The sequence below is a fragment of the Apteryx mantelli genome, chromosome 8, assembly GCF_036417845.1.
Source record: "Apteryx mantelli isolate bAptMan1 chromosome 8, bAptMan1.hap1, whole genome shotgun sequence".
Classification (NCBI taxonomy): Eukaryota; Metazoa; Chordata; class Aves; order Apterygiformes; family Apterygidae; genus Apteryx; species Apteryx mantelli.
The window spans coordinates 25,641,918-25,669,711 of NC_089985.1; the positions used below are offsets into that span (position 1 = coordinate 25,641,918).

At 38.2% G+C, this 27,794-nt stretch overlaps 1 protein-coding gene across 1 annotated transcript in view; it reads right to left on the reverse strand.

Moving 5' to 3' along the window:
- Nucleotides 1-3,058: 3,058 nt before the first annotated feature.
- Nucleotides 3,059-27,794, reverse strand: part of SH3GLB1 (SH3 domain containing GRB2 like, endophilin B1) — a 28,171-nt gene continuing 3,435 nt past the window's right edge. The window contains exons 2-9 of the mRNA XM_067300971.1: nt 26,345-26,486; nt 23,367-23,495; nt 21,479-21,612; nt 21,007-21,099; nt 13,235-13,324; nt 12,612-12,712; nt 4,208-4,439; nt 3,059-3,532 (exon numbers count right to left, since the gene is read on the reverse strand). Of these exons, the coding sequence (XP_067157072.1) occupies nt 3,425-3,532; nt 4,208-4,439; nt 12,612-12,712; nt 13,235-13,324; nt 21,007-21,099; nt 21,479-21,612; nt 23,367-23,495; nt 26,345-26,486 (1,029 nt within the window). The 3' untranslated portion in view covers nt 3,059-3,424. The remainder of the gene's footprint in view (nt 3,533-4,207; nt 4,440-12,611; nt 12,713-13,234; nt 13,325-21,006; nt 21,100-21,478; nt 21,613-23,366; nt 23,496-26,344; nt 26,487-27,794) is intronic.

A 27,794-nucleotide genomic window follows, 5' to 3' on the forward strand; every position in this document is an offset into this window, starting at 1 on the left:
GTTAGTCATACTGTAAGAATTCATACAGCAGCATACTAATTTGCATACTCTATATAAAACTAAAGTACCATCCAAAGATACTAGCTCCAGTCCCAGATGCAGCAGAGCTGTAACAGCATAGTGCTTTTTCTTAGGCTAATTATCCCCACATTTCAGAAGACTAATTACCTTAGGAAGAGCACTATACTGTACTGCTGCACTGTTTCCAAGTATAGAGCTAACTTAGGTATCTTTGCACAGTGATGCACTTCATAGATATCCATATTCCTTTCCTCTCTTGACCTTCCCCTTACACACATTTGCCTGAATTAGGACACTGTGTAGTGATGATTTTGCCTGTAGCTAAAATCTCTACATGATAGAGAACTCTGCTCCAAGATGTAACACTACTCTACAAAGAAAGAGAAGCAATATAATGATTGTAAAAATCTCACGGTTTGCAAAAAGTTCAAACCAGCATTTCTGCTAAGAATCAGTAGGGGTTACTTTTCAAATTTAACCTGATTAAGAAAGCAGTAAAAACGGCAATTACGGTAGAAACTTTTTGACGCTAGTGTTTGGTTTTCTAAAAGCTTTCATTTACTTATATTAGTGATAGCGCTGCGTATTATCCCATCTGCCACAAAAGCTGATAATCTTTGTTAAGAACTCACTCAATTTTGTTATAGAGTATATAGGGGATGGCTATTCTGGTTGAAATTGTCCAAACTCCTAGCGTTAATTAGAATAAAGAAGTAAAAGGCCTGTAAATATAGGAAAAAAGGTACACATTGAACAGCAATGGAAAGTATTTATCCCCACATGCATACATCCTTAGGTATCAGTTCAGAATTCACTTGTCTTGCCAAAGCACTTACTAAATGTAAGCTAATGCATATTTTTCACTTTTATTCCAACTTTGATATCTAATTTCACAAATGTCTGGAACATTCACAGAGCCTTTTGGGGGCTGGTTTACCTTTTTTTCAAAAAATAAAGCTTGTTCTAAGAAAGTAGGGAATTAACTCAAGAAATGAGAGACCCAAAGCCAACTGTAGTTACTTTCATCCTTGGTGCATAAAATGTTGAGTCAGAAAGCCAAACCAAAGGACTCCAATTTAAATTGAAGTTTGAAAGTTCTCCATAAAATGACATTCAAAGAGGCTGAGTTTTGGGCCTACCTGCAATAAAGTTCTCTTCAATTTAATAGCTAATGTTAAACAAGCATGTTTCTACCAGGTTCCCTTCTCAATGGTACAACAAAGAACCCTGAGGTACAGTGAGTTAGCACAACAGTAGCACCTTTTTAATTAGAGGAAATTTACTTTTGGTTTACAATTAAAGAGAAATAGAGAATTAAGAATCTGAATTTACAGTTTCGTTGAGCTAAGGAGTCTTGCAATTTCTCTCACACATAGCTTAAGTTGCTGATATATAAAATCTAATACTTTTGACTGCTGCCAAATGCTGTTTTCATAGAGTTGTAGTACTTGTATTTCACTAAAACCCTACTAACTTTTTTAATGTTGCTCTTTAACATGTCATTGCATTTTAATAGGAAGCAAATGATTCAGTTTAGCAAAAACTCAATTAAATTTTTGAATTAGTTGACATATGTAGTCTTGAATATTCTATGAGGATAAATTAAGTCAAATGAATAATATTGATTTGAATTTAAAAACATTTGATGACAGTTCACATAGAGGTAGAAAGGACTGTAGAAGAAAGCCACTGTGGTGAAATTATTGTTTTTTTCCTTCTTAACCGTAGGACTACACCTTCTTATTCATTTTATTTAATGCATTATGAATTAGTCATGATGAATTCTAATTCATCAGAAATTATTACTGAGGTGTCCTCTAATCTTTGCAATTGAGAGACTGAATACATTCAGGATTTTCTTGGTAGCTGCTCTGAGAAGGTTGCAACAGATGAACTGATTAAATGTATTTGCTTTAATGTAACTTCTGTACTGTAAAAATGAAAGAGACTATTTCTGGAAGTGCAATTCAGGATAGACATTTTTACTTTTTAAATTAAACATCCCCATGACTTAAATAAAAACAATTTTATCTAACCCACTGACATAATTTGTATCACTGAAAGTTTCAGCAATACACATTTGCAATGATAATGTTAAAGAACTTTCAGTTGCTGATCAGAAGCAGTTAGCTAAGCACCTAGTGCCGGTGTTAGCTGAAGAGTTAAACTAGACTTCTGTACATGTTGCATCTTCTGCATGAATGATTTCCTTCCCAATTCTGTTTATTCAACCAGTCCAACTGAATGAATTAAATTTAATGGACCTTCAAAAAAAGATTCCCCTCAATCTATCCTTTTTATCTTTATGCAGCCTAAAAAAATCTGCTGGTTCTGAAATGTTAGAGGGTGCAATGCACAGGAAAAAGTTATGTTATTTGCAAATACTGCTACCTTTGCTAAAGCCATTTTTAGGATCAAAACATGTTTATTTTCTTCCTGCATATTTAGGGAAGGTCATCTTGCCAAAAAAAAAAAAAGTATAATAGTAATTGAATCCAATTATAACATGACAAAAAGTAAACAATTGTGTAAGAATTCTGAATGCAGATTTTCATTAAAACCTAAAATCTGAATAAATGTATGTTAATCTATAGAACTACTTAAATGTAGAGAGACAGTGCATATCTGGTTAGAAAAAATGGCTGTTTAACATAAAGGCTATGCTGATTTGCAGTTGAAAGAATCTTAATAGTTACTAATCAGAGTGAATTAGTCTCTTTTCTGGAAAACAATTAAAGAATACAAATATAAGGCAAGATTTTTAAAAGTCAGTACTTATTTCACTAACTTGTATCAGTCCACCTATATGCATCTTAAAATCTCAACATATGAAGAATTTCCCTTAGATTTTCAACAGAGAGCAACTGTTTCCATTTTTTAAATGTGATTAAATGCACAAGCTACTCAGTGGATAGCCATATACATCTCAGCACATTTGTATTCCACATATGTTGGAGAACAGAACCATAAGGACTTCCTTAAGGTTTATGTCTTATATTTGTTTTTGATTATTCAAATAATGCGTATTACACCTGCATCAATTCACAATAAGTTTATTTTATATGAAGAAAAGCTTGCCATTAATGAAAAATTTCAGTAGAAAACAGTACCTCCTGCTTTCAATCTAGATTACTCAAAAGTAGAAGCTTGTATTAGTGAAAACTTCAGTAGAAACAAAACTGTAGGAAACATGTTCTTGGCACATGAAGTAAAAGCTTTAAACACATTAAGTTTGAATAGAGTATTTACCATGCAACCATGCTGGCAGAAGAGCCAGTTTGTAATGGCTGGTGTTTGTCCCTTAAGACAATAACATGGAAGACAGTTAAACCTGCTTACATTACGTTAATTGTATATAAATATGTTGTCACCATAATTGACAGTCTTTATTCAAGCCAACCATTTAGTTTAGCAGTTCTAAATAAGTAATAGGCACTTTGCCTTTCTGATTTCCCCTTTCACCCATCAGCCAGTCTGAATCCATGCCAGGGACACTGTACACTGTTATCACCTAAAAAACAGAAATGGATTATTATAACATTGCCATTGCCTGGAAATATTGCACTCTACCTTCATGTGATTTACAAGATCTTAGAACTGAGATTAACCAAGTTAAATAGAGCATATAATATAAGCATCCATGGAAAATAAACTAGTGTTCATAACAATTACTTCGCTGGCCCATGGAAAAGTAGATATGGTAGCATAGTTTAAAGTCCCTCTTGAAAAGTCCCTTTTTTCAGATGAAATTTTGTTAATTGCTGTTTCTTTTCTATTAGATTTTATGCATAGATCTCGTATATCACTATCAACTTTAATTTTAACAGGCAACCTAAAAGCAAGTTCTTTGGATCTTCAAGTGCATGACAGAAAGACGGATGGTGTTGGGTGGGACACTGGGACTTCTCTCTGGACAAGATGTAGTAAAAGGAAGACAGCAGAATTGTGCCTTGATTGTCTAGCAAACGTTGCTGCAAGCTAAGCAGGCATAAAAAAAAGTTAACCCTCGCTATAGAATATTATAATATACAGGTACAAGACAATTTTAGCTTCTGAATCAGACTACTACTGAAGTTTTATTAAAAAGCCAGCTACACAGATTTATAGATGTAGCACATCTTTACTGGTTAGTCACAAGCATTCTGATTTTACTCTTAAATGATCAAGGTACTTAGAAAACGCTTACCTCATCTGCAAGGAGTGATAATTCACTGCTGTTTGCAGCATCATAATCATAGAGAACTCTTGCCTTCCTGCTGCCACTTAATGACTTCAGTTCACTGAAGCCTGAAGTAACTATTGAATTGCTTACTGAAGGCAGTGAAGCAGAGGCTGAGGCCAAGACTGAGGGTGCAGAAACGTTTTGCACAGGGGCTGAGGAAGACTGATTATTGTTAGAGAGGAAGGTAGATGGAAAGCTGTGAAGGAAAACAAAACAAGTTGACTACTGGGTGAATCAGTTCTACATGGAGAGTCATACGTGCCTCCATGACTAAATTAGTATTCTTGCTTTTCTTATCAACTATGGAATAAGCACCAGTAGACAGCAGCAGCAGAATAGCACTAATACTTGTATAAACCTAAAAAAAAAAAAAACCTTTCTCTTAACCTGTAGGATAAACCAAGCCAATATACTTCAAAAGAAAGATTGTGTCCTTAAAAAACTCAATATTTGCCTCTTACAAGAAATAAACAAAAGCGCTGTTGGCTAGACTCAATTCAGTAGTTTAATAAACATTTCTTTTGGCAGCTCTGCCAGTAAAACTAGCCTCCACCCCCTGCTGCTCATTCCTCAATTATGTGGCTACACAAAAGATTGTGCTGGTGAACCAGATCAGGGAAATAATGCAGGTTAAAAACACACCCTCTCTCTGAAAAGAAAACAAAAAACACAGTAATCCACAGCAAAATTTTTGTAACCCAAATCAGTTTGTTGATCTAGCTTGCTGCAGGCTGCAAAACAAAAAAAATTGTTTCACTAAAGATGAACTTAAACAGCTAACAGAGGCAGCGAACAGACGCAGCAGTTTGCACAGCAGTTTGCACAGAAGGGCGCGCGAAGGAACCTTCGTCTGTTCCCTGTGGTGTACGTTTCCTCAAGTATGGTCATGACACGCCGCACAGCGCATTCCCCAGTAGCTGTTGGAGTTGCTGTGTCAGAGGCTGGGACCCAGACCGACCCTCTGACAGTAGATGCAGCTCTACAGGTCTCAGGCTGCAGGGAGTGCTTGGGGCCTCTCTGGGAGGCCTGGGCTGGCAGCCAGCTCTCCTGCAGGAGGTGTGCTGCTGTTGGCGAGCTGTGTCGTCAGGTAAGGGAGTTACGGGAGGAGGTCAGTAGGCTGCGCAGCATCCAGGAAGCGGAGCAAGAGATAGACAGGGTATTCTCGGAGACTGTGCAGCTTTGGGAGTCCCAACCCCCCGCAGCAGTGGAGTTGCCAGAAGGCTCTGTGCCGCGTGAAACGGTACAACATAACATCGTAGAAGGCTGGAAACTGGTCACTGCTCGTGGGAGGAGAAAGGCTCCTACTCCTCCCAAAGACTTGCAGCTGAAGAACAGGTTTAGTGCCCTCCAGGATGAGGAGGGGATGGGCATGGCTGCAAGGGAAGTACCTGGGACAACAGACCCTGTGCCTTGCCGGAACGCCTGGAAGAAGCGGCGGGTGATTGTTGTGGGGGACTCCCTGCTGCAGGGGACGGAGGCATCTATCTGCTGACCTGACCTCATGTCTAGAGAGGTTTGTGGCCTGCCGGGGGCTCATGTGAGAGATGTCATGGAAAGACTGCCAAGGCTCATCCATGCTTCGGACTGTTACCCACTGCTGCTCTTCCATGTGGGCACTAATGACACCAAGGGCAAACTGGAGACCATCAAGCAGGATTTCAGAGCTCTGGGGATGGTGGTCAAGGGTCTGGGAGCCCAGGTCATCTTCTCCTCAATCCTGCCAGTGAGGGGGATGGATGAGAGGAGGAGGAGACAGACTTTCCAAGTTAATGACTGGCTGCACCGCTGGTGTTGGCAACAGGGTTTTGGTTTCTACGACCATGGGACCCTGTTTGAAGATCGACAACTGATGGCGAGAGATGGGATCCACGTCACGAGGTGGGGCATGCAGGTCTTTGCCAACAGTTGGCCAACCTGGTAAGGAGGGCTTTAAACTAGGAAAGATGGGGGAAGGGGAGAGTTATAGTGCCAGGGTAGCTGGCAAAAGACAGCTCAAGTCAGGATGCCTCCAGCAGGTGAATGCAGCCAGGGAAGTGCACATGGGATGTGGCTATGGAGGATCCTCTTGTATCCCTCCTGGGAAACCTGCATGCTCGATCTGAAATGCCTGTACACCAATGCACACAGCATGGGGAACAAACAGGAAGAACTAGAGATGTGTGTGCGGTCGCAGGGCCATGATCTCACTGCCATTAGAGACATGGTGGGATAGCTCGCATGCTGGAGTGCTGTCATGGATGGCTATGTGCTTTTTAGGAAAGACAGGCCAGGAAAGCGAGGTGGTGGAGTTGCTCTTTATGTGAGAGAGCAACTGGAATGTATTGAGCTGTGCCTAGGGGTGGATGAAGAGTGAGTCGAGAGCTTATGGGTAAGGATTAAAGGGCCACAAATCCATGGGCCCTGATGAGATGCACCCACGAGTGCTGAGGGAGCTGGCGGATGTCATTGCTAAGCCACTCTCCATCATCTTTGAAAGGTCACGGAGAACAGGAGAGGTGCCTGAGGACTGGAAGAAAGCCAGCGTCACCCCAGTCTTCAAAAACGGCAAGAAGGAGGACCCAGGGAACTACAGGCCAGTCAGCCTCACCTGCATCCCTGGAAAGGTGATGGAGCAGCTCATCCTGGAGGCCATCTCCAAGCATGTGGAGGAAAAGAAGGTGATCAGGAGTAGTCAGCATGGCTTCACCAAGGGGAAATCATGCCTAACCAATCTGATAGCCTTCTCTGATGGAATGACTGCCTGGGTAGATGAGGGGAGAGCAGTGGATGTTGTCTCCCTTGACTTCAGCAAGGCTTTTGACACTGTCTCCCATAACATCCTCACAGACAAGCTCAGGAAGTGTGGGCTGGATGAGTGGACAGTGAGGTGAATTGAGAACTGGCTGAATGGCAGAGCTCAGAGGGTTGTGATCAGCGGTGCAGAGTCTAGTTGGAGGCCTGTAGCTAGCGGTGTCCCCCAGGGGTCAGTACTGGGTCCAGTCTTGTTCAACTTCTTCATCAGTGACCTGGATGAAGGGACAGAGTGCACCCTCAGCAAGTTTGCTGACGATACAAAACTGGGAGGAGTGGCCGATACACCAGAGGGCTGTGCTGCCATTCAGAGAGACCTGGACAGGCTGGAGAGGTGGGTGGAGAGGAACCTCATGAAGTTCAACAAAGGCAAGTGCAGGGTCCTGCACCTGGGGAGGAATAATCCCCAGCACCAGGACAGGTTGGGGGTTGACCTGCTGGAAAGCAGCTCTGCCAAGAAGGACCTGGGAGTGCTGGTGGACACCAAGTTAAGCATGAGGCAGCAATGTGCCCTTGTGGCCAAGAAGACCAATGGTATCCTGGGGTGCATCAGGAAGAGTGTTGCCAGCAGGTCCAGGGAGGTGATCCTCCCCCTCTCCTCAGCCCTGGTGAGGCCACATCTAGAGTACTGCGTCCAGTTCTGGGCTCCCCAGTACAAGAGGGATGTGGCACTACTGGAGCAAGTCCAGCGAAGGGCTACAACGATGATTAGGGGACTGGAGCATCTCTCTTATGAGGAAAGGCTGAGAGAGCTGGGCCTGTTTAGCCTGGAGAAGAGAAGGCTGAGAGGAGATCTTATCAATGTGTACAAGTATCTGAAGGGAGGGTGTCGAGAGGATGGGACCAGACTCTTTTCAGTGGTGCCCAGCGACAGGACGCGAGGCAACGGGCACAAACTGAAACACAGACACTTCCATCTGAACATGAGGAAAAACTTTTTCACTGTGAGGGTGACAGAGCACTGGAACAGGTTGCCCAGAGAGGTTGTGGAGTCTCCTTCTCTGGAGATATTCAAAACGCGCCTGGATGCAATCCTGTGCAATGTGCTCTAGGTGACCCTGCTTGAGCAGGGGTGTTGGACTAGATGATCTCCAGAGGTCCCTTCCAACCTCAGCGATTCTGTGATTCTGCAAGTCCCTCCTTTCTAGGTCTGACTGCTGCTTGTTCTGTGCCAGCTCTAGCTGGCTCCGTGTTAGCCAGACCCTTCCATAAAGCCAGTTCAACTCATTTACCTGGCTGAAAACTAATCCAGTAAAAAAGTGTATAATCGTCTACTAAATTAGTGAGCTGAATCAGAAGAGTGTGATGAATGCCAGAGCAGATACAAGGGAAAGGACAGAACCATATGGCTGAAGAGTGGAAGGAGCAGAGAGAAGAGCAAGGAAGCAAGAGATTTCTTTTGGTGGATGTAGGGGGTAAGGATGAGCTGTGAGATTGGGTCACCGTCTCATGTAACTTTGACCTACATCCTGAGATGCAGTTCCATGGCAGCCCAAATTAATTTATTTAGCAGTTGATGCAGTCATGCTTTGTCCCTTGCTGCCTTACTTTCTACCAACACTCACCTGATTCTACCCTAAAAGCAGGTCAGTGAAGGGTTTGAAAAGTGGCAGAGTTGATGCAGAGAAAAAGGTGAGAGTTAGCACCTGGGAGCTGGACTGAGTCAGGATGATGTGGAACTGTAGCTTTATTTCTTTACATTCTTCTTCTGGCCAATCTACACATCAACTAGTCAGTTAATACTATTGTGATTCCCAGCTGTAACTTTCCTCACTAGTCCTTCTACACAGATGCTTTTTCATTAACGTCCTGGATGTGGACATGACATGTTACTTTTTTCTTTTTTTTTTTAACCTATTCTTTTGACATAATGATGATCTATTCATTTCGTGTATGAGCCTATCAGAAAGCACTGTTTCATCTCATCTCTTCCCACCTACACTCCCCAGTTAAGTTCTTCTTGAAGATGCAGTTCTATAGCACCTTCAACCATTTAAATCAAGATCAATATATTCCCACACCCACATCTGCTCATACAGTCATAAGATGAGCTGCTTTAGGGAGCTGATACAGGTGAAAACTAAATCTATCAGTGACTAATTGTTGGCTTGTGTGGCCATGAACATAGGTGGAACTGAGGCAGCCCCAATCTAGATCAGCTGCAGCAGTACTGCACGCTAAGTTTACCGTTTCACACTATGTCTAATTTTACATAGCCACTAAACAGGATGGTCCTATTCCTCTACCCCTTTATTGCAGAAATGTTCCTTCTCTGTGATTCGAGTCAAATGTAGCCGTCGGTTGCTTCTGAGTGGATTCAACAATCTTCTCCAACAAAAATTATCAAGAAGATTCATAACTTTCTATCAGAATGGCTTGTTGAACAGATTCACCTTGCAGCCATGTAACTGTCACAGCTGCCTGAAGGGAAACAGCAGGAGTATAGTGTGAAGGATTAACTATCCCCTTTACAGTTAGACTGAATTATGTATAAAAATTTGGATATAGTTTCAGGAGACTGCTGTGAGTTTAATTAGCAGTTTACTATTGTCAAAAGGATGAAGTCCCACTTCCCCCTTTGGTTCACCTTGACCTTATTTGATCAAAAAGAGCTGGTTCAATTCACACAGAAGAGAAAGCAAACCCAGAAAAAAAAAGTTTCTTTTATTTGCCAGATTAATTTTTCAAACCAGCTCACCAAATCCCCTGAGCAAAACACCTCAGCAGAACAACAGGAGAAGAGCAAGACCTCTGCATTTTGGTAGAGAAACTCAGCCATGCCCTAGGATATATTTATTACTTTAACAGCTGGCATTCAAACAGAGGAAATTCGTTTTAAATGACAATCAGCTGTTTCTGAATACTGCTAAACTACTGTTTAACATACATGCTAAACCTGTTTGTTAACACAGCAATTACTTGAAGAGCATTTTGCTCAGTTCAAAGGGTCACTGGTTTGTACAACTAGTGAAAAAGCAACACAAAACTTTCTAGACACTCTTTCTTGTCATCAGTAAAGCCTCATATGCAAAGCCACATGTAGGCACATTACTGAAAATCTTCAGCTACACAACGACTGTCTTGGATTTTTTTAAACACTTGAGTAGGAAGAGTTTCACAGCTTGTGGAGTAGGGGACTAGTAATGGGCAAGACTGAAAACTAAATGTTGCCAAAGCTTAGGCTTGGCTGGCAGAGAAGCTGAGAAAGTTCACAGCAAAAGCAGTTATCAGCAAGAAAAAAAGAAGCCAGAGAACCAGGATATTTGAAATAGATTTGTTTAGTTCATTCTGAGGAGGAAGAAAAGAGAAGAGATTGTTTTTAACATGGGATAGTCGATTCTTTAAGCAACCCCACAGAAAGGGGGAAGCAGTAGAGAGATAAGCAGCTGGTGCTGTCTTGAAGAGAAACATCCATAAAACCACATCTATTTATATAAAGAGAACTGAGCACAAGTTTCCACCACCTTGTGATACAGCTGAGTCTGCACTGTACATCAACAAAACCAATGCTCAGACTTGGAACTTGAACAGTCTCAGTGTGAACTGTGTTAGGGTTTAAACCCTACATTCTGACTGAGGTAAAATATGTAACATGCATCTACTCCAAGAACCTGATTTCTGTTTAAAGCAACAAACTATCCCAGTTAGAGCTTGCATACCTTTGGGTCACTAGAGATCTCAAAATAAAAATAAATCCCCCACTCTTCCTGGCTTTCATATGAGAATACAGCACAATGTCATCCACAGATGTATGAAAAGAGCATGCATAACGCAGCACTATACATCACTTTTTAACCGAGTGCTGGCAAATATAACCAGCATCTAGCTGAGCTGCCTAACCTATTTATTTGGTGGCTATATCTGCCTATGTATAACATGAGAAATGCTATGCAGCACATGCCTATAAACTGAGAAAATCTTCCAAAGCAAGGAGGCAACTTGAGAACCTGTCCCAGTGCTCTGCTTTAATAGTTCAGTGGGACTTCCTTGCTCAAGGAAGGAAGGAAAGACAGGCCCAAGATTTAACACCATTACTGTTTTAATCTATGTAGGCAGACAATTTTCATTCAGCTGTTTGAGACATTTGGGATTTTGAAAAGTTTCCATGCTTCCAGTCTTATAGCAGTCACAATAGTTTTATCAAAAATACTAATCAGGAAATAGCCACATAAAGATGTATCTTTCTGTTTTCCTAAAGGCAATATTTTCTTCAAATATACATTTTATACCTGGTAGCAATATACATACAACTTAAAGACAGCTGTTCTGGACATGCTATATGTCCTAAAGCAAGAGGTTTTAAAGAGAAATACTATCTTCTTTAGGTTAAAGCTATTAAACTTTTGTTTGGTAAGTAAACTAGGATAAGAATACAGATTTTAAAAACACCCTCTTTTCAAAATAGTTGTGTATATATACTTCACTTAATTCTTGCTTTTACTCCAGGGAATGTTTGTTCTCGAGCATTCAATTCCACTATTTGCATTTATGTTCTACCTAATTTTATAGCTGTATACTTCTTTCAGTAGAATGTAGCTTTAAAGATGTAGCTTATTTTTAAAGAAAACCTTTGAAGACTTTTTGGAAAAACTTTTTCCAAAGAGTCTTTTTGGAAAAGTCTTTAAACTATCCATTTAAACAAACCAAGGAAAGGAGATCAAACGCCATAGGAAGCAGCAAATCAGTACAAGGACAAGACTCAAGAACACAGTTTTGTTCTTACTTCCTCTTCATGAAAAAAATAAGTAGACACTTTAGAGAGACAGTTATTTAGAACAACTATTACAGTAAACTTCTAAGCACAAGCAATTCTTCAAAACATCTGCTCACCTGAATAACATGGTCTGGAATAACCTTTAGAAAGACTCTAATTGGTAAAGGAGAATTTGAATAGGGAAACTGTACGAAAAGTAAGCATGTAAATCTCTTTACAGCATAACAAATAGCAAGGAAAGGATTATGAGCACAAATTAATGAGTTGGACAGTTTCTACTCCTACTTTAAAAACTGCTACAGCCCCTAAACTGTAAAACTAGAAAACTAGATAAGCTTGCCCATTCCATTGCTTCCATTCCACTGCATTACTGATTTCACACATTATGAAGTACATTATATATGCTAGCAATTCACATAGTAGAAAATGCAGTTGCATTTGCAAATTGGACAGGGTCAAATTAAGAAACAATGTGAATTTACAGGCAGAACAACAACTTTTCCCACATTGTATTGTGGTTTTCTAGCATGAAGTATTAGACAACTGAACAATTACAAGTAAAACTCTAAAAATCCATCTCTGTGCCATCAAATGAGGTTACCATGATCTCCTCATCCTCAATTATAAAATATGCAAAATCTCACTAAATCCACCCTCAAAAGGCATTAGTCCCATCTATAGGCTTAGGGAAGTAGATGTATTTGAGTAATTCCAGAGTAATTACACTAAAACATATCTATTTTATGTCACTCCAGCACTCCTGTACTGGGGTGTGTACTACTGCTATACACTGCTCTATGCTTAGAATGCTTAGAAATGCTTAGAAAAAATTCTTAACTAGAAAGGTTTTTGCAGTGTTACTACCTTCCAAGTTGTTTCTGGAGATCCAACATATACTGGTAACATTGTGCATAATAGGTCATCTGAGCTTCAACAAAATCATTTAGACAGCGAAGATGATGTGCCTATAATATAGCAAAGAATTCAAGTTTTTAGTCTTTAGAAGTGTTACACTGCATTAGAAAAACTGGTCTCCTAATTGGGTGGTAATGACAACATTGGCATACATGGATTTACGCCACACAGGCATAGTGCCTGCACGTACCAGGTAACTGGGATTAAATGTCACAGAATCAACACATCAAGCCCCTCAAATAAGTACTGCATAGGCCTCACACCATTATTTACCTGTATTATTTGCACAATGGAATATATATTTAACACATTTTTTGTGGTTTCAACTTTCAGTGGAAAGCTGAGTTTAAATGATAAAAATGAAAACTCCTGAGTTCTCAGAGTTAACAGAGGGACTAAAGTTAAACTTAGAGGTTAGTAAACTATAATTCAAAAATAAACATAGTTGCTTGATGCTCTAAGGCATTAAAGCGAAAGCTAGTAGCCCAAAGTTCCCAAGTAGCTTACTGTACTTATTGCTGTAGTGCCCTGATTTTGACTGGGTTCCCCCCCCCCCCATTTTGGGTACTCACATGTGTACTGCTGATTCCTTCCAGCAGAAGTCTGGTAATCTCTGCTTGACGGTCAAATTCACTCTGAGTAATTCGTACTTCCTGTTCAGACTAAAAGTAAGCGAGCACTTAGATGTTTGTACAATGTACTCTGTTATACCCTCCTACTGCAACAGTCCCGCTGTATTCAGTGCTATTCATACAAATGCATTTAATCACGTGCTTAGCTGTTTAAATCCTGGGCTTTTTCTTTGCAGATCTGAACTACTATATGAAGAGAATAGTTGCATTTGGTTCAGAGCTGTTGAGGCCCTGTCTACACAACAGACAGCTGTATCAGCAGACCTCTACCACGTAGATGCAATGTATCCCAAAGGAAGGCATTTTTCTGCCAGCAGTATTACCCCACCTCTCTGCATAACAAACCAAGCGTTCATTGGCGTAACACAGCGTCTGCACCAGAGTTTCTGCCAGCATAGCTGTGGCAGCCAAGGACAACGTAATTTTTTTTCCATACTTCAAGTTAAAAGGGCTCTGCTCACAGAACTTAGTGTAAACCTGGCATTATTTTTGTCAGGCAACTGCACAGCAATCAGCCATGCATAAAACTTTGACAGTGAGTTTCAACAGAATATTTTAGTGATTAATATCTCATACTGGCTGCCAAGCTACTACAACTATTTCTGGAGCTTGGAATTAAGGAGTCCTTAAAAATAAATATATCCAAACCATAGCAAATGTTCTAATTCCAGTTAGAAGCACAACTTCTATAAAAATGATTGGATTTAAATTTGATATTTAAATAATTCCATATCAAAGTTCATCCCTTGTTACCTATAGTTATCAACAATTTTTAAATAAATCTAATAATGTTATTAGCAGTTTTAACAACTTCAACTGGCAAAATTCTGAATTACTTTGAATGGTATTTTGAGAAAAATGTAACTACTTAAAATGCACAAATACATAAAAAAATATGTGGTGTAGTGTCTAAGATTTACTGTTCCAAGACAGAATGTCCTCAACTCTGGAATCCAGATTACTTTGCCTCAATGCTTGAATACATTTAGTACCCTGTTTCTAAAAAAGAACCCAAAGGCAAAACTCTGCATTAAGCTTGAGATGCAGCAGTTACTGTTCTTAACACAATGGAGTACAGAAATATATTTTCAGGAAACTTAATGACACAACATTAATTTCAAAAGGATTTTATGTGGTCGCAAACATTTTGCTCTTGCATGGCATTAATACTAATCAATATGAAAAGTTGCATGGAACACAGAAGGACCTTAATCTCAGAAATAAGCACAGAAGAATGATGCAGTTACCCAAGAAATGCTTTTCATCTGAAGTCACTGCAGCTGTGAAGGCTTACACATTAATTAAAATAAAGACAGTGAGGAAGCAGCTATAGAGTCCTGTATGTTTCTTATTTAAAACTGAGATAGCAGTGTATATATCAAGTTACAGACTAATTAAGTTTTCCAAGTTTGTTGAGGCAAGAATAGTTGCTTGGAATTTTGCTATTAAATCTTTGAATTAATATCAGCGAAATCCATCTGGCCGACCCTTAGAGAAATGTAATAACAGGCAGAGGAATAAAAGGAAGTCTGATAGCCAAGAGGGGAAGAAAAGCATTCCTTTCTCTATTACCAACTTCTTCAATTCCTTTACAAGGAAAGCAAATTAATAGGTAAACCATTTAACTATTTATCTGGAAATAGATAGTCTAGTCTCTTGCTTCTCTGAAGTCAGCAGTTGCTAAAGGGTATTTTTCTTCCTGCCAGGTAAGTAAAAACATGAGAATAGGAAAATATAAGAGGGGGAAATCTGCATCAGAATAATTCTATTTGTTTCAACAATATGTTAGCAAAACAACTACTTTCTAAAAAAAAAAAAAAAGGAAAAATGACTAATGTGGTAACATGTATTAATTAAGGTAGTTCACAGAGTGACTTTAAGTAGAACCATGCTTTACAAGATCCAGATGCATTGGCTTTGTAGAGATTTCCATAAATTTAAGTATGGGATAGGATGCTTAATCTATTTTGCTCATCCCTATCTTCCACTACTGCTAGGTCAACAGTAGCAGTACAGCATGTTTATTCTACACATTGTGGTAAAGGCTGAAAACAGCTGACTTTTTCAGTCTAGGAAGCTTATGATCAGATCACCTCTGTCTCTGAACAGAACAAAGAGCTTCAAAACACAAGCCTAAACTTTCCCGCAGCTGTCAGCTGCGGTCATATGTTGTTTTTCAAACAACAATTAGAAACCCTCACTGGGTATCTCCCATGAAGATCCCTCAAAACGTTGCTTGCTCCCTAAGTTTAGAATAAGAATTCGGGTTCTGAATATGAATATTCAGAAGTTCAGAATCTCCCCAAATTCAGACTATGAATATATATATGATCCCTGGAAATACTGTGCAAGCCTGTAGCTAAGAAACACATGATCATAAGAGCACAGGAAAACACAATCACCTTCCTAACCTTGTTTTATTACAGAGACTATTACTAAAACAGCAATAATGGATGTAATCACACTACCCAGTATAGTTAGCCTTCCTTGTCTCCTCTATAGTCAAAGAAGGATGAGAGAACCTCTTGATGCTCAAGAGTAGCCTAACTTCAATGGGCTGAACATGCACTAAAAGCCTTTGCTCTTTCCATTGACTACACTGGACACTGGGAAAGACTCATAATAAAACTCAGGTGTCCAAAGGGCATAACATGAGTACCTACGCTGTGTGTTTCATAGCACAGTATTTCATATACTCCAATTCCACATTTCAGGAGGGAAGATAAACTAAATAAAGTTTATCGCTAGCAGCAGGTAGATCTTTTGTCCTATCTCAAAAAGACTGTAATTGATGTAAAGATTACTGGACAGGCTGAAATCCATAATGACAGATCACAACATCTCTTCATATTTGAATTTTAACAGGCCTATTAATCTCTTCCTCCAACTTTTAAACACAGAAAGACAGATTGCCTTTAGAAACCTGGATTGGTTACTGTTCCTTTGGTGGAAGGTGTGTATTGTAGTTTGTCTTGAATAGTTTCTTTTTTCATATGTTTAATAAAAAAGGAACCTAGAATTACATACTACATGGTGAGATTTAAAGCTTTTAGTCTCCTTTATGCCATGGTTAAGCACTCCATGTTATTTTTCTTTCTCTTCAAGACACAATCTCTTAGTTTTCACTGCCCTTAAAGTTACTTATCATCTCTGAATAGCCAATAGTTTTGTTCTTAAGAGCCATTAAACTTCAAGTTTAGTTTTCTTTCCAGCAGTACTGCTCTCGTGTCAACTTTTCCCCAAAACAGTACCAAGTACTCCACCAAATGGGATTGCTGCTTCCAAACTGTTTCTTTACTTAAATAATACAATAATTCTTAAACCTTGGGATCGAAGTTGACCTAATCCTCTTTTTACAGTTCTTTCTCATGACTCCTCCTTCCCCCTAAACTTGCACATTAACACATAAATTCCATTCTCTAGCCCACCTAAAACTGTTTGCACCACACAAATTTGGAATATAAGAAGCCTTAGTTTCATTTCTCTTAAAAAACCCCAAATTTCACCCAAAGCTCTGTATCCCAGCTTCTAACAGCAGCTCCCCTCAGCTGCCTATCTTGTTCCTCTTTAAAAACCATGCTCCAAATCCCCAGTCCTCCAGCTATCCTTACTTTCTGTTACTAGCCTTAATTTCTATTTCCCTTTCTCCCCAGAAATCCCCTAAGAAATTTACTCTTAACTGGTAGTTCAGCTTCGCACAGCCTGTTCCCCATACTGCTTTGTCCCAACCAATAAGCCTGAGAAGAGTCCTGCTCGTGGCACAGGAGAAGCTATCGCCTAACACTCCATTAGCTCCACTGAGCTTGTTCCCCTTCCAAGGCACGGTACCCCAAGAGAGAGAAGGCTGCAGCCCCTGCCCAGAGGCTAATACTACACCTATAAACCCAGGTACAGTTTTGAGACTAGTCTACCTCCTAACTTCAGATTTTTAAAAATAAGCATTGTATTCTTTGGTGGAACTGCAGGAGTAGAAGGAAAAAAAAAACAACCCTATAAATAGAATTTTCTTGGAGCTGCTGGCATGAGCTCCAGCATTTTAAGACCTGCTCTGCTGTCTGGGTAGTAGCTTCAGATCAGTGTTTTTCAGAACAGGTTAGAGTACAAGACCTCAAACCTTCTGAAAATTTTCATATAAGCTCACTATTAGGAGTTTATTTTTTTAATAGGCCACCATACCAGTAATTTTTGGAAGATAAGCTCTGTAGTTCTTTCTCTATTACATCTTGTCACATGAAAATCATATGGTACTAAGGGAGAGTTAGCCAGAAACAGCTTACTATAAAACAAGCCCTGGACTTTGTATTGCCTCTGGAATTTGAAAGTCCCTGGAGAGAACCAGCATATTCTGAAGTAACGCATCAGATGTAACAGCCAACATTAGACTGAAATCAACAGCATGCAATATCCTTTATTGCATTACACCAGCACGAGTTATGGTTTCAGAACACTGCAGTTTCTAAACTGTTTACTTACTTTTGTCACTTCCTCAGCCCATATCTAGTCAGCATTAAAAGTGAAGCAGGGGGGAAATAAAAAACATACACACTTAGAAGAGAGTTATGGTGCTTTAATATAAGATGCAACCATACTTTAGCTTATAAATACTTCCCTATCTTTCTTTAGGACTTCAAAGAAATTTGAGGATTGCTATGAATGAGTCAGTTGCCCAAAGCCCTTCATGTACAATGAAGCTAAAGCCAGTATGCATAGTACTACATCTGTGAAACAAAGTAGATATTGAAGAGTGTATGACTTGTCGAACTTAGATTCTTATAAAATATGATATTTAAAACAAGCTATTACAACAAACATAACTACTTAGAAAATGATATGAACCAGACAGACTAAATTACATTATGAATGAATTTCACTAAGTTATCTTAATGTATTAGAATACTGGAAAACTATGAAAAGATATTCTCATTTCAACACCATGTTAAATAAAGACTGAAACATACAAATGAGTGATTTCTCTTGCTAATTCCACTCAGAGTTTCCTCTTTTACAAGAATCTTCACTGAACTAAATAATTTATTATTAATGCTGTGGAGGTATCTCAAACAGTGTTAAAGTAGTAGCGATAGTAGAGCTAAACCAAAAAACTGCAAGGAATTGAATCTAGAAGTTAATTAGTCTAGCTTGCTGTCGCAGTTCCTTCTTGCGATGCAGTTCTTTAACTTTCACATTTCAACAGTTGGAAGCTGCGGATGACACAATCAGGACTTTGGTAGGAAGAAATGTGCATGAAGGTTGCAGTAGCAAGTTGTAACAAACAAGCTCATTTGCTCTTGGAAAACATCTTAAACAGGACCACATAAGCTGGATAGCAAGAGGAAACACTTAGTAAGGAAATGAATGAACACAGGAGGCCAACAAACCTTTAGCCATTTTACATGCAGCAAGTTGAGCATGTAAGAGACATTTACCATAATGTTATTCTCTTCAGGTTGAGAGGTGTTTAGTTGCTTAAGTGCATAGATAAAGACAAAACCAAGTTATACTGTGAATACAGCAGGTGAATAGGTTATTGACACAAAACAATGCAAGTTTAAGCTGAGCAAAACTACAAACTGAATACAGAAATCTAAATAGTTTCATTTATTTTAAATACTGATCTAAGCTACTTCATTCATACAATAAGCATGGGAGGATGTCTTCTCCTCAAATCTTAAGTACTTTTACAACATAAAATCACATGTAGATACTAATTTATCACTCTATTCCAGCATGTCAAAGAAAGCATTGAAGCTTGGAAGAATGTGCATCATGACTCAAGACATTTTGCTAAACTATCAGTTCAGCAAGTTTTGTCAGACATCTTCATTTATAAATAAGTGATCCAGCAGAAGGTGAGCCACTTGTATCACACCTGTTTCCATGTAAGTTCTCACTTCTTGCAGAGTGTAGAGAGGTCCTTTTTCCTGTGTCTCAGGGAATTCTAAAATCCGCTGCATTTCTAAATCTCAAACACCCACACTGCTATTAAAATGCAACTAAAGCATTTTGAAGTGATGTAAGAGATCTGAGGTTTCATGTTTTATCAGCACTGAATTATTATTGAATTATTTTGAATTATTTCTGAATAAAGCTATGAAGTATTTGCTCCATGAATATTTAAGGCTGGTCATGTAATAGCAGCAGCAATTGGGAGCAATGTGTCAGAGCATCCAGCACTGGATGATTAAGATTTTACATTGGTGATGGAACTAATAAACCAAAGTGTAGAGCCTTCCTTTTAATGATAAGCTTAGTGGAAACAATTTCCTTATGGTCTTTCTACTGCTTTAGGAAGCAAGATATATACCTGCCACCACACCACTAGGAAGCTAATAACCAAAACACTTCCTTTTCCTTTGAACACTTAATTTTGAACAAATTTAAATAAAGGCACAGCCCACTGTCCTTTGCCTCTCTCTCCAGTGTTTCCACTGGAGAGATACCCTGGCTAACACCCTGCTCCACTCACCATTGTCGGTTTCACAAATTAAGCAACAGAGTTTGACACAGAGCAAAGTAATTTGCTCCATAAAAATTAACATAATAAAGAGGAAAATTCATGCAGGGACTTAATAAATACATACATTTTAAATACACAGAAGCAGTGTGCATGACATGTAGGATGGAGAGACAGAAGCAGAATCATCAAGTAGTAGAGATGTTGGCTTTTTAGAAGGGTTCACTGTACCAAAGATGGGCGCTGCTTCATCTATGAAGCTCAGCCTCGCAGATGAAGCATCTTAGGTCTTTCAAGACAGTGGTCTATTCAGAAAAGCCAGCAAAATCTGACAGTCCTGCTTCTGCCTCTCCATCCTCCACACCATGCATATTGTCCCTTTGTACTTAAATTGTCCGTATTTCTCAAGTCTGTGTGGATCATCTCTTACATTAACTTTTCTGGGGGGAGGAAAAAAAGCTGCCTATCCATCATTTCACTAACTGCTGAAGTTTTAGGAAAGCAGTCTACAGATAGCTATGAAAATACTACAAGCATACACCCTGCTGACATTACACACATGTGATTATCCCTCCATTTAGAGGTATTTTAAAGAGTTTCAAAAGCAACAGCTTTTTAGTTACTAACATTTCAATCCCTTGAACAAGCATTTCTTGAGAGAACATGACTGGTTAAGAGATGCGAGTTTGAGAGTCCTGCCCTATCTGGTGATATGAAATAGTAAGCAACATAGAAAGAATAAACTACGAATATTTTTGATATAGAGAAGTTAAGTCCAGATGGGTTCATCAGTTGGAAGTTACTGTACATTTGTGTCAACATTTGTAGAGAGGCAAATGCCAAAATTTGGATATTTTTACAGGATAAAGTGTTTCATTAAAGATTTCCTCAATGCTTCTGAATGATTTGTACTTATATATTAAAATAAACCCCGTGGTATATTGTAGCTAGTCATGCTTGGCACTAGAGGCTTATCTAGTATAGAACAAGGGGAGAATAAATATTTACTTGGGTCAAGCAAGTTAAGCTTGATGTAATATTTAAAAATAAAACATCACCTTGATCAGCAATCCACTTTCTCTTCTTCGTGTTCCACTGAGGCATTTCCTATAAAATGTCTCATTTAGAAAAACAGCAAGGCCAAGAAGCTAGCTGGAAACCTAAGCAACCAGTCAAGTTTATAAATATATAAAATAAACTTGAAAGTTATAGACAAGTTAAAAAAACAACAACAACGACATCAAAAAACTCTACTTACTGCAGCTCGAGCTTCTGCAATTTTTGCTTTCTTCAATCTGGTTTTTGCTGCATCCAAATCTAGCCGTTTATTTTGTAATAGTTTACGTTCTTTCTGTAAGTGAGTTAGGTTAGTTCAGGAGACAAGACATATTCAAAAGCAAAATCCTGTCTACTTGCCAATTTTTTTTTTTAATAAAATATCACATACAAAAAGTTTTCTTAAGTTTAACTAAGAGGCAGAATTAGATCCTAATTATTCTCATGCTTTTTATACTCAAGATAAGTATTTTTAAGAGCACAATAGTTACAAAAAATAAGTTTCCAAAATGATCCATTTTGGCTGGTCAAAGGAAGAGAGTATAAACTGACAGCACAAATTCTATCTGATTTTCTACATTATTTTAAAGAAAACAATACACAACTATCTATCACTTGATTTTAAAAAACTTATAATTATTGTGAAGTGACAAAGAAAGTACAGTTCAACTTACAGTAATAGTTTTATAGTCTCCTTCAATAAAGTTTCTTAGGGGAGTGAGAAAGTTTATAGCAGAAGTTTGAATTAATTCTCTGTCTGCTGTCCCAATTCGCTTTTGCGTCTCTCCACATTTAATGAGTGCATTTCCTGTAAAGGAAAAAATATGCAAGCTTCTCAGTGATCCAGGCAGGTGGTTAAAAAAAAAAAGTTTCTACAGGCACAAGAACCTAGGTCAGCAGCTTGAAAGATAATCCAAAGCAACAGTAGTAGTTAAAAGAAGTCTTAATCAGCTATTAAAAAAATTTTTTTTGAATTAGCCTTTTTATTAATAAAAAAAACAAACTCAGGTCAAGGCCAGATTTCAACAAGAATAGATATAACGTTGTAGTAGTGGCAGCTGTTATGGCAACTCTACTGTGAACACCTATTTTAATCCCAGACATCAAACCCATTTATATTAATCCAGCAACCTCCTCCCCTTCTACCACATTTTTGATTGAGTAATTAGTCATGAGTACTTGGTAGCAAGGAAAAAGCCCACCTAGCTATTGGAAGATAATGCTTTTTCCCCATCCACTCCAAATTCTAAATATGTTCTGTCTTTGAAGAAAGACATTTGTACATTAACTGAACAATAGGTTGAAATTTGGTTCTGAATTAGGTATTGAAACTGAAATTAGGACATCAAGAATACAGTTCTCACTACTGCATTTCAATAAACTGAAAAGTCTGAGTTACAAAAGCCACTCACTAAGTTTTCAGAACATTAAAACATTTTGTGACACCACATGAAAGGTAACAGTGTAACTTCATGCTAATGGTTCATGCAACTTGACCTGAATTATAAGAATTAGAGCAAATGCAAGCTAAAGGACTGTCTGCCTGTAAGTACAATTCTATTCCATTAAAACAAACAAACAGAAAAAAACTCATGAGGCTGATGATCAGAAAAAGGACCACAGATAATTTCACAATTTTTTATGCCATTAAAGGAACAAAGTCTGCCGTTGTTGACTATGTATCCATAAATCTTCTACAAAACATTTACTTGTTTTTTAAGTGTACTTTCCTTCCTTAGGAAGGGAACTTCGTTATTTCCAGATATAAGGAATTCATTCTTTCAAGAACAAGAACTTCCCTCCTACTATAACTCTGAAGCAAGCAACTGAAGTGAGCTAACTATCAGGGTTTATGATTGCAGACTGCAGGACAACTATGCATTCCAGTTGTTTAAGCTAAATTAACAGTTAAATCTATTATCAGCAATTTTAAGAGCTGTAGAGAACACCACATTATAATTATAATTTATAATTATATATAACATAATTAAAAGCCAGTGGAAAAACATATACAACATCACCCCCAATCTTCCTATCATAGGTATAGAATATTGGTGGAGAAGGGAGAAAAAGGAGATGATATTCTACACTCTCTGACATTGACAGCAAAACATAATATATTAAGAAAACCAGGAATACTGTCAAGTTAGAGAAATATCTTACTAAAGAAATTAATTTCAGATAACATTTCTACTCCTCATCACATATAGCATGCATAAATACTGTCAAATGTGCTACAACAGAATGAAAATATGTTCCATTCTAATGAGGAAACTAAATTCTGGAATTATTTGTTCAGGTGAGAATGTAACCAATCCACAAACACAGTTATTGTTCCAACAGCAATTCCTATCTTCCATAATCTTTAGATGAAACCTCATCACTGATCTCTTAATGTTCAAAGCTATAAAACAAGTCATCTCAAACTGTTACAAAAAACATTGTATTTTCTAGAGGAAGGCAAGAAATATCACTTTACATTGTTAAGAAAAAACTAGATCTGTGCATTTTTCCCCCTCCCATTTCTGCAACACATAAACCATATTCTTTGCTTCCACTTACCATAGGCTGTCCCTGGGCCAAATTCATTCCCTGCATCAATCATATACTGGCCCAGTAACTCTGGATTATTCAGACGACTTGGTGCTTTGCGGTCCAGCTTCTCATAGACAAATTCTTCTATCCTAGCATCTTAAAAAAAAAAAAATTTGAATTACTGTTATTCAAAGCCCAATTTCCAAATACAAAAGGAAAAGAAAAAGAAAGAAAAGAATTTTCAAAAAAATCTAGATATTTAAGCTCAAGTAACTTAACAACATTAAGTGGAAAAAATTACTCTTGGGGACCGACTGTATTCCATGTTTGTCATATTATATTCAAATACTTCATAGAGCCATCTGTGAAAATGAAAAATTACACTTTTCATCACTCCATCAGCACATTTATAAAGTTTTTCAGTATTTTGTCCAGAAGTCTTCACTCCAAGAGCATAACAGAGCACTTCTGCTTAACAAAACACAAAAAAATCCTTTCCCCTCCTCTCCTTGGAAAAAACTAATGAAGATTTGAAGATTATCACTAGGATTAGCAATACAGGAATTAAGGTAAACAACTATTTTATGTTCTGTTTTAAGATATTCTGAAAATCTAGCAGCCACAGAAATTACATCCTCTCTTCCCCACTCCCCCCACCTCCTTGAGAAGGTCTGAAACAAATCACTAAAGATATTCAAAAAATGTTTCATTTGATACTCCTGTCTTTCCTCAGATTGGAAAACAGAATTACAGACAAAGTTGTCTTGACTATGTAATCATTAATGTCCACTTACAATATTCAGCCACAATATGCTCTTTAGGCAAAAAAGCCTCTACAGACATAGCTTAAACTCCTCAGATACAAAACCTGACTTCCCTGACCAATTGTTTTGACTCCATAGTTAGTTCACTTCATTCATGCAGTCAGGAACTAAATACAGCATGCAGTAACACAGACAACCCACAGTTGTTCTCCAATGAACAAACCTCCTGCTTGGATGAAACCAAAACAAATACTGTTAGACAGACAACTTTCATTGGTACTGGATTAAATAACTACTCCCTTGTCAATGTCACAAAAGTTAGCCTGACACAGAAAAACATGGTTGTCAGTTCATATCCTGGCACCAAGCATGAACCAAGATGGATCCAACTTCATCTTTTTTCTTTACTCTGGCCATAATTTTATTATGGATGGATTAAATGACAGAAGATCTGAAAAGTCACTTAAAATTACTGGACTATTGCATGGGTCTAACCTAAAGATACTATTAAAATTTTGACTGGAAGCCTCTTCTCTCTCACCCAGACAGGTTGTTCCACTAACTACAACCAAAAGAAGCTCTCAGGAACAGGTGACAGTCCACCCAAGTAGGCTGCCAAGCAGCTGAAGTTACATTCACAGAGGAAGATCCCCACCTCACACTGAGTATTTTTAGACATCAGGAAATTGACTGGTCAGCATAACTGAGATACTACCATACATCATCCTTTTACTGAAACTTCCTCATGCAGTCCTGCTAGCCTCTAGTTACTGATACAAGATTCTAAGTTTCTGAAAAAGTGAATACCGAATACAAATATTTAATAGGGATTCTGAATTAAATGAACGAGACGACTGCTCCCTCTAGCCTATATAAAGGTAGAAATTCTTCAAGTCCTATTGCAGACTTCCCACAGAATTAGGTGGGTTTCTTTGTTTTTCTTAAACGCTGCTTTTAGACAACTAAAGGATGCAACAGATTTCCAGAATAATACTTCAAAGATCAGCATTATAAAGAATTTATCTAGATGGTATTAGAGATATGATATCAGTATATGATTTTCCTGTACCAATAAACCCTAACTCAGTATGTCATCACAATGAGAATATTTCTGCTTTCAGTGCAGAGGTATTGTAATTTTATCTATTCGAGTGAACCTGAAGGAGGTTTAGATTTTTTGGTAACAGTAGTTTGCCTAGTGGCTACAGACCAGATCCTTATTTGAAACCTAGATTTGAGCACTAGGAAAATCCCTATAGCTGTCATCTCGCCTAGTATAACTGCCACAGATGGCACCATTGACTGAAGGATAGGAGTCTGAAACCAATTTTCTCAATATTACTATTCATAGCAGCAATTTTGAAAACAAACAACAAAATTAACACACCAGAAAACTACATTTCTTCTACTCATGTTATTGTTATAGTAAGAGGTTTGCCAGCGATGAAAGCACATTTGAGACTTCATTTCATTGTCTGTGTATGGTGTATAAAAAGCTGCAATGCTTGCAAATGATAAAGACAGAAAGCAGAGAAAGTAATTCTTTAGTAAAAGAACTGTTAAAGTCAATTGTTTCAGTACATCTTACCTCCTTCAAACTGAATTGCATTGCACAGAAAGTTGAAAGTCAGTCATGATGACAGTTCTTGAACCATTTCACGTACTCATGAAAGAATTCTAGAGTTTGTACAGCCACCTAAGATTTTTTTAAGTATACAGAAAGCTGGTTCGAAGAACTCCCCTCAAATTCCATTAGTCAGAAATTGCAGCTTTCCCCTCACAGAAAGCCTTTTTTGCCTTCGAAGTGTTCCATTATTATAGTTACATCCAAGCTAGTTTATAATTATAATTTTTCTAATTAACTTGGTTATGAGAAGAGAATGCTCTAGCATAGAACAGAAAAAAAGTAATGGAAGCAACTGGAGCTAGAGTGGGAAATTCAGTTAAACGGGAAACTAAAAATCAGTCAACTAGAGATTAACCAGTGTATGAAACAATGCTATAGTTTGGAGGTTTCTCCCTAAAGTTTTCCCCATTTGAAGGGTTAAGGAAGAACCAGAAGAATGCACCTGGCACAGTGTCTCAGATTCTGAGTGGCTCTTCAAAACGTGCCCTTCCCTAACACCAGTCCGAGAGCTTTAGAACTGCTGTATTTAGTCATAACTTATAAAATACCTATGTCAGTAAACAGTTACACAGGCAAAAATTCAGAAGTTGCAAACAAAAACCTGAAGCACTTACTTGGATTTGGCTGCAATAATACTTCTGTCTGCTTCATTATTTTTTCTGTCCACAATTTAGTGCATTCTGCTTTGCTGAGAAGGTTCTCCAGGTGAGCATCCAGTTCAGTCTTCTCTGCTTGACCAAGCTTTTCTTCCGTAAACTATGGTTAGAAAGACAGGTTGAAAATACTAAGTTAGTTCATAGAAATAGATTCACAGTACAACATTAGGACAGTAACTCTTCACTCATATTAGTTGCAAATCATGCTTTCAAAGATATAAACATTATACAGTCTTCATTAAAGATTTGAGGATAAATTTGAAAGTTGATAAGCTCAACAACATACCCTTGCTTTCAGAAAATGGGGGTGGAGATGGCATTAATCAGACTGAGATAAGGAGGGCCATTTATAACACTATGAAGAAATCCTCTGCTCTATTTGGTGCTAAGAATTCTCATTTGAAGCACTTTGTCTGATTTTGCATAGTGCTCCCCAAAACATGAAACAAAAGGAGAGAGTGCAGGGGTAACTAAGGCAATTAAAAGATTAGAAAATACACAAGGAAAGATGGAAGTAATTGAAGCCGATTCTTCTCCACAGTGAAAGCAGAAGACACAACAGATTCTCTTTGCAGACACCTTTAACGTATTTAAAGAATGTTGTCCTGTCCACAACAAACAGGACAAAAAGCAGTGGCATTAAACTACAATACAAAGACTTAAATTAGAATTAGACATTAGATAAGGCTTTTAAAGACAAGGATTAAGTGCTGAATTAGACTGCCCTGGGATGTTGTGGAATATACATCTTTTGGGGGGTTGGGGAGGAGGCTTTTTTTTTTTTTTTTCCCCAAATAGGTTAAACAAATCTTTCAGGAGTTGTTCAGATATAATTGATCCTTTACAAAAGGGTTACATGACCTCTAATGTTCTCTTCTAAATTATGATTTCAGTGACAGTGAAATACAACGTAAACTCCATTTAGCTAAATAAAAACCAGTAGACTATTCATTTCACTTGGTATTTAATCCATGCCAGCTCTTAATAACACACAACCAGTTTGTACTTCAATCCCAGGTCTCTGTGAGAGGGGGTAGACACACAGAAGTTTCATGTCAGGGAACCAAACAAAACCAGAACTAATACAGTGTTTTGCCCCACTCTCTTGAAAACAGTAGCTTCCTCATGATTACAATTTCAGCATTTGACAGTCTATTCAAAGTCAGACATTTTCAGTTAGAAGAACCTGGCTTACAAGTAAATGCCTAACAAGCTTACCAATTAAGAACATAATAGGACTGGAAGCATTCTGACTGTCAGACTTTATTCCTAACAAGTTATTAGGTGGAATATTTAAACTGTCTGCAAGAAACAAGAGTACAACAAAAATAGAACTATACTAGCCAAGCTTGTTTTAATTTCCATTACACGTAGACTAAAAATAACTTTGACACTGTGCACTTCTAAA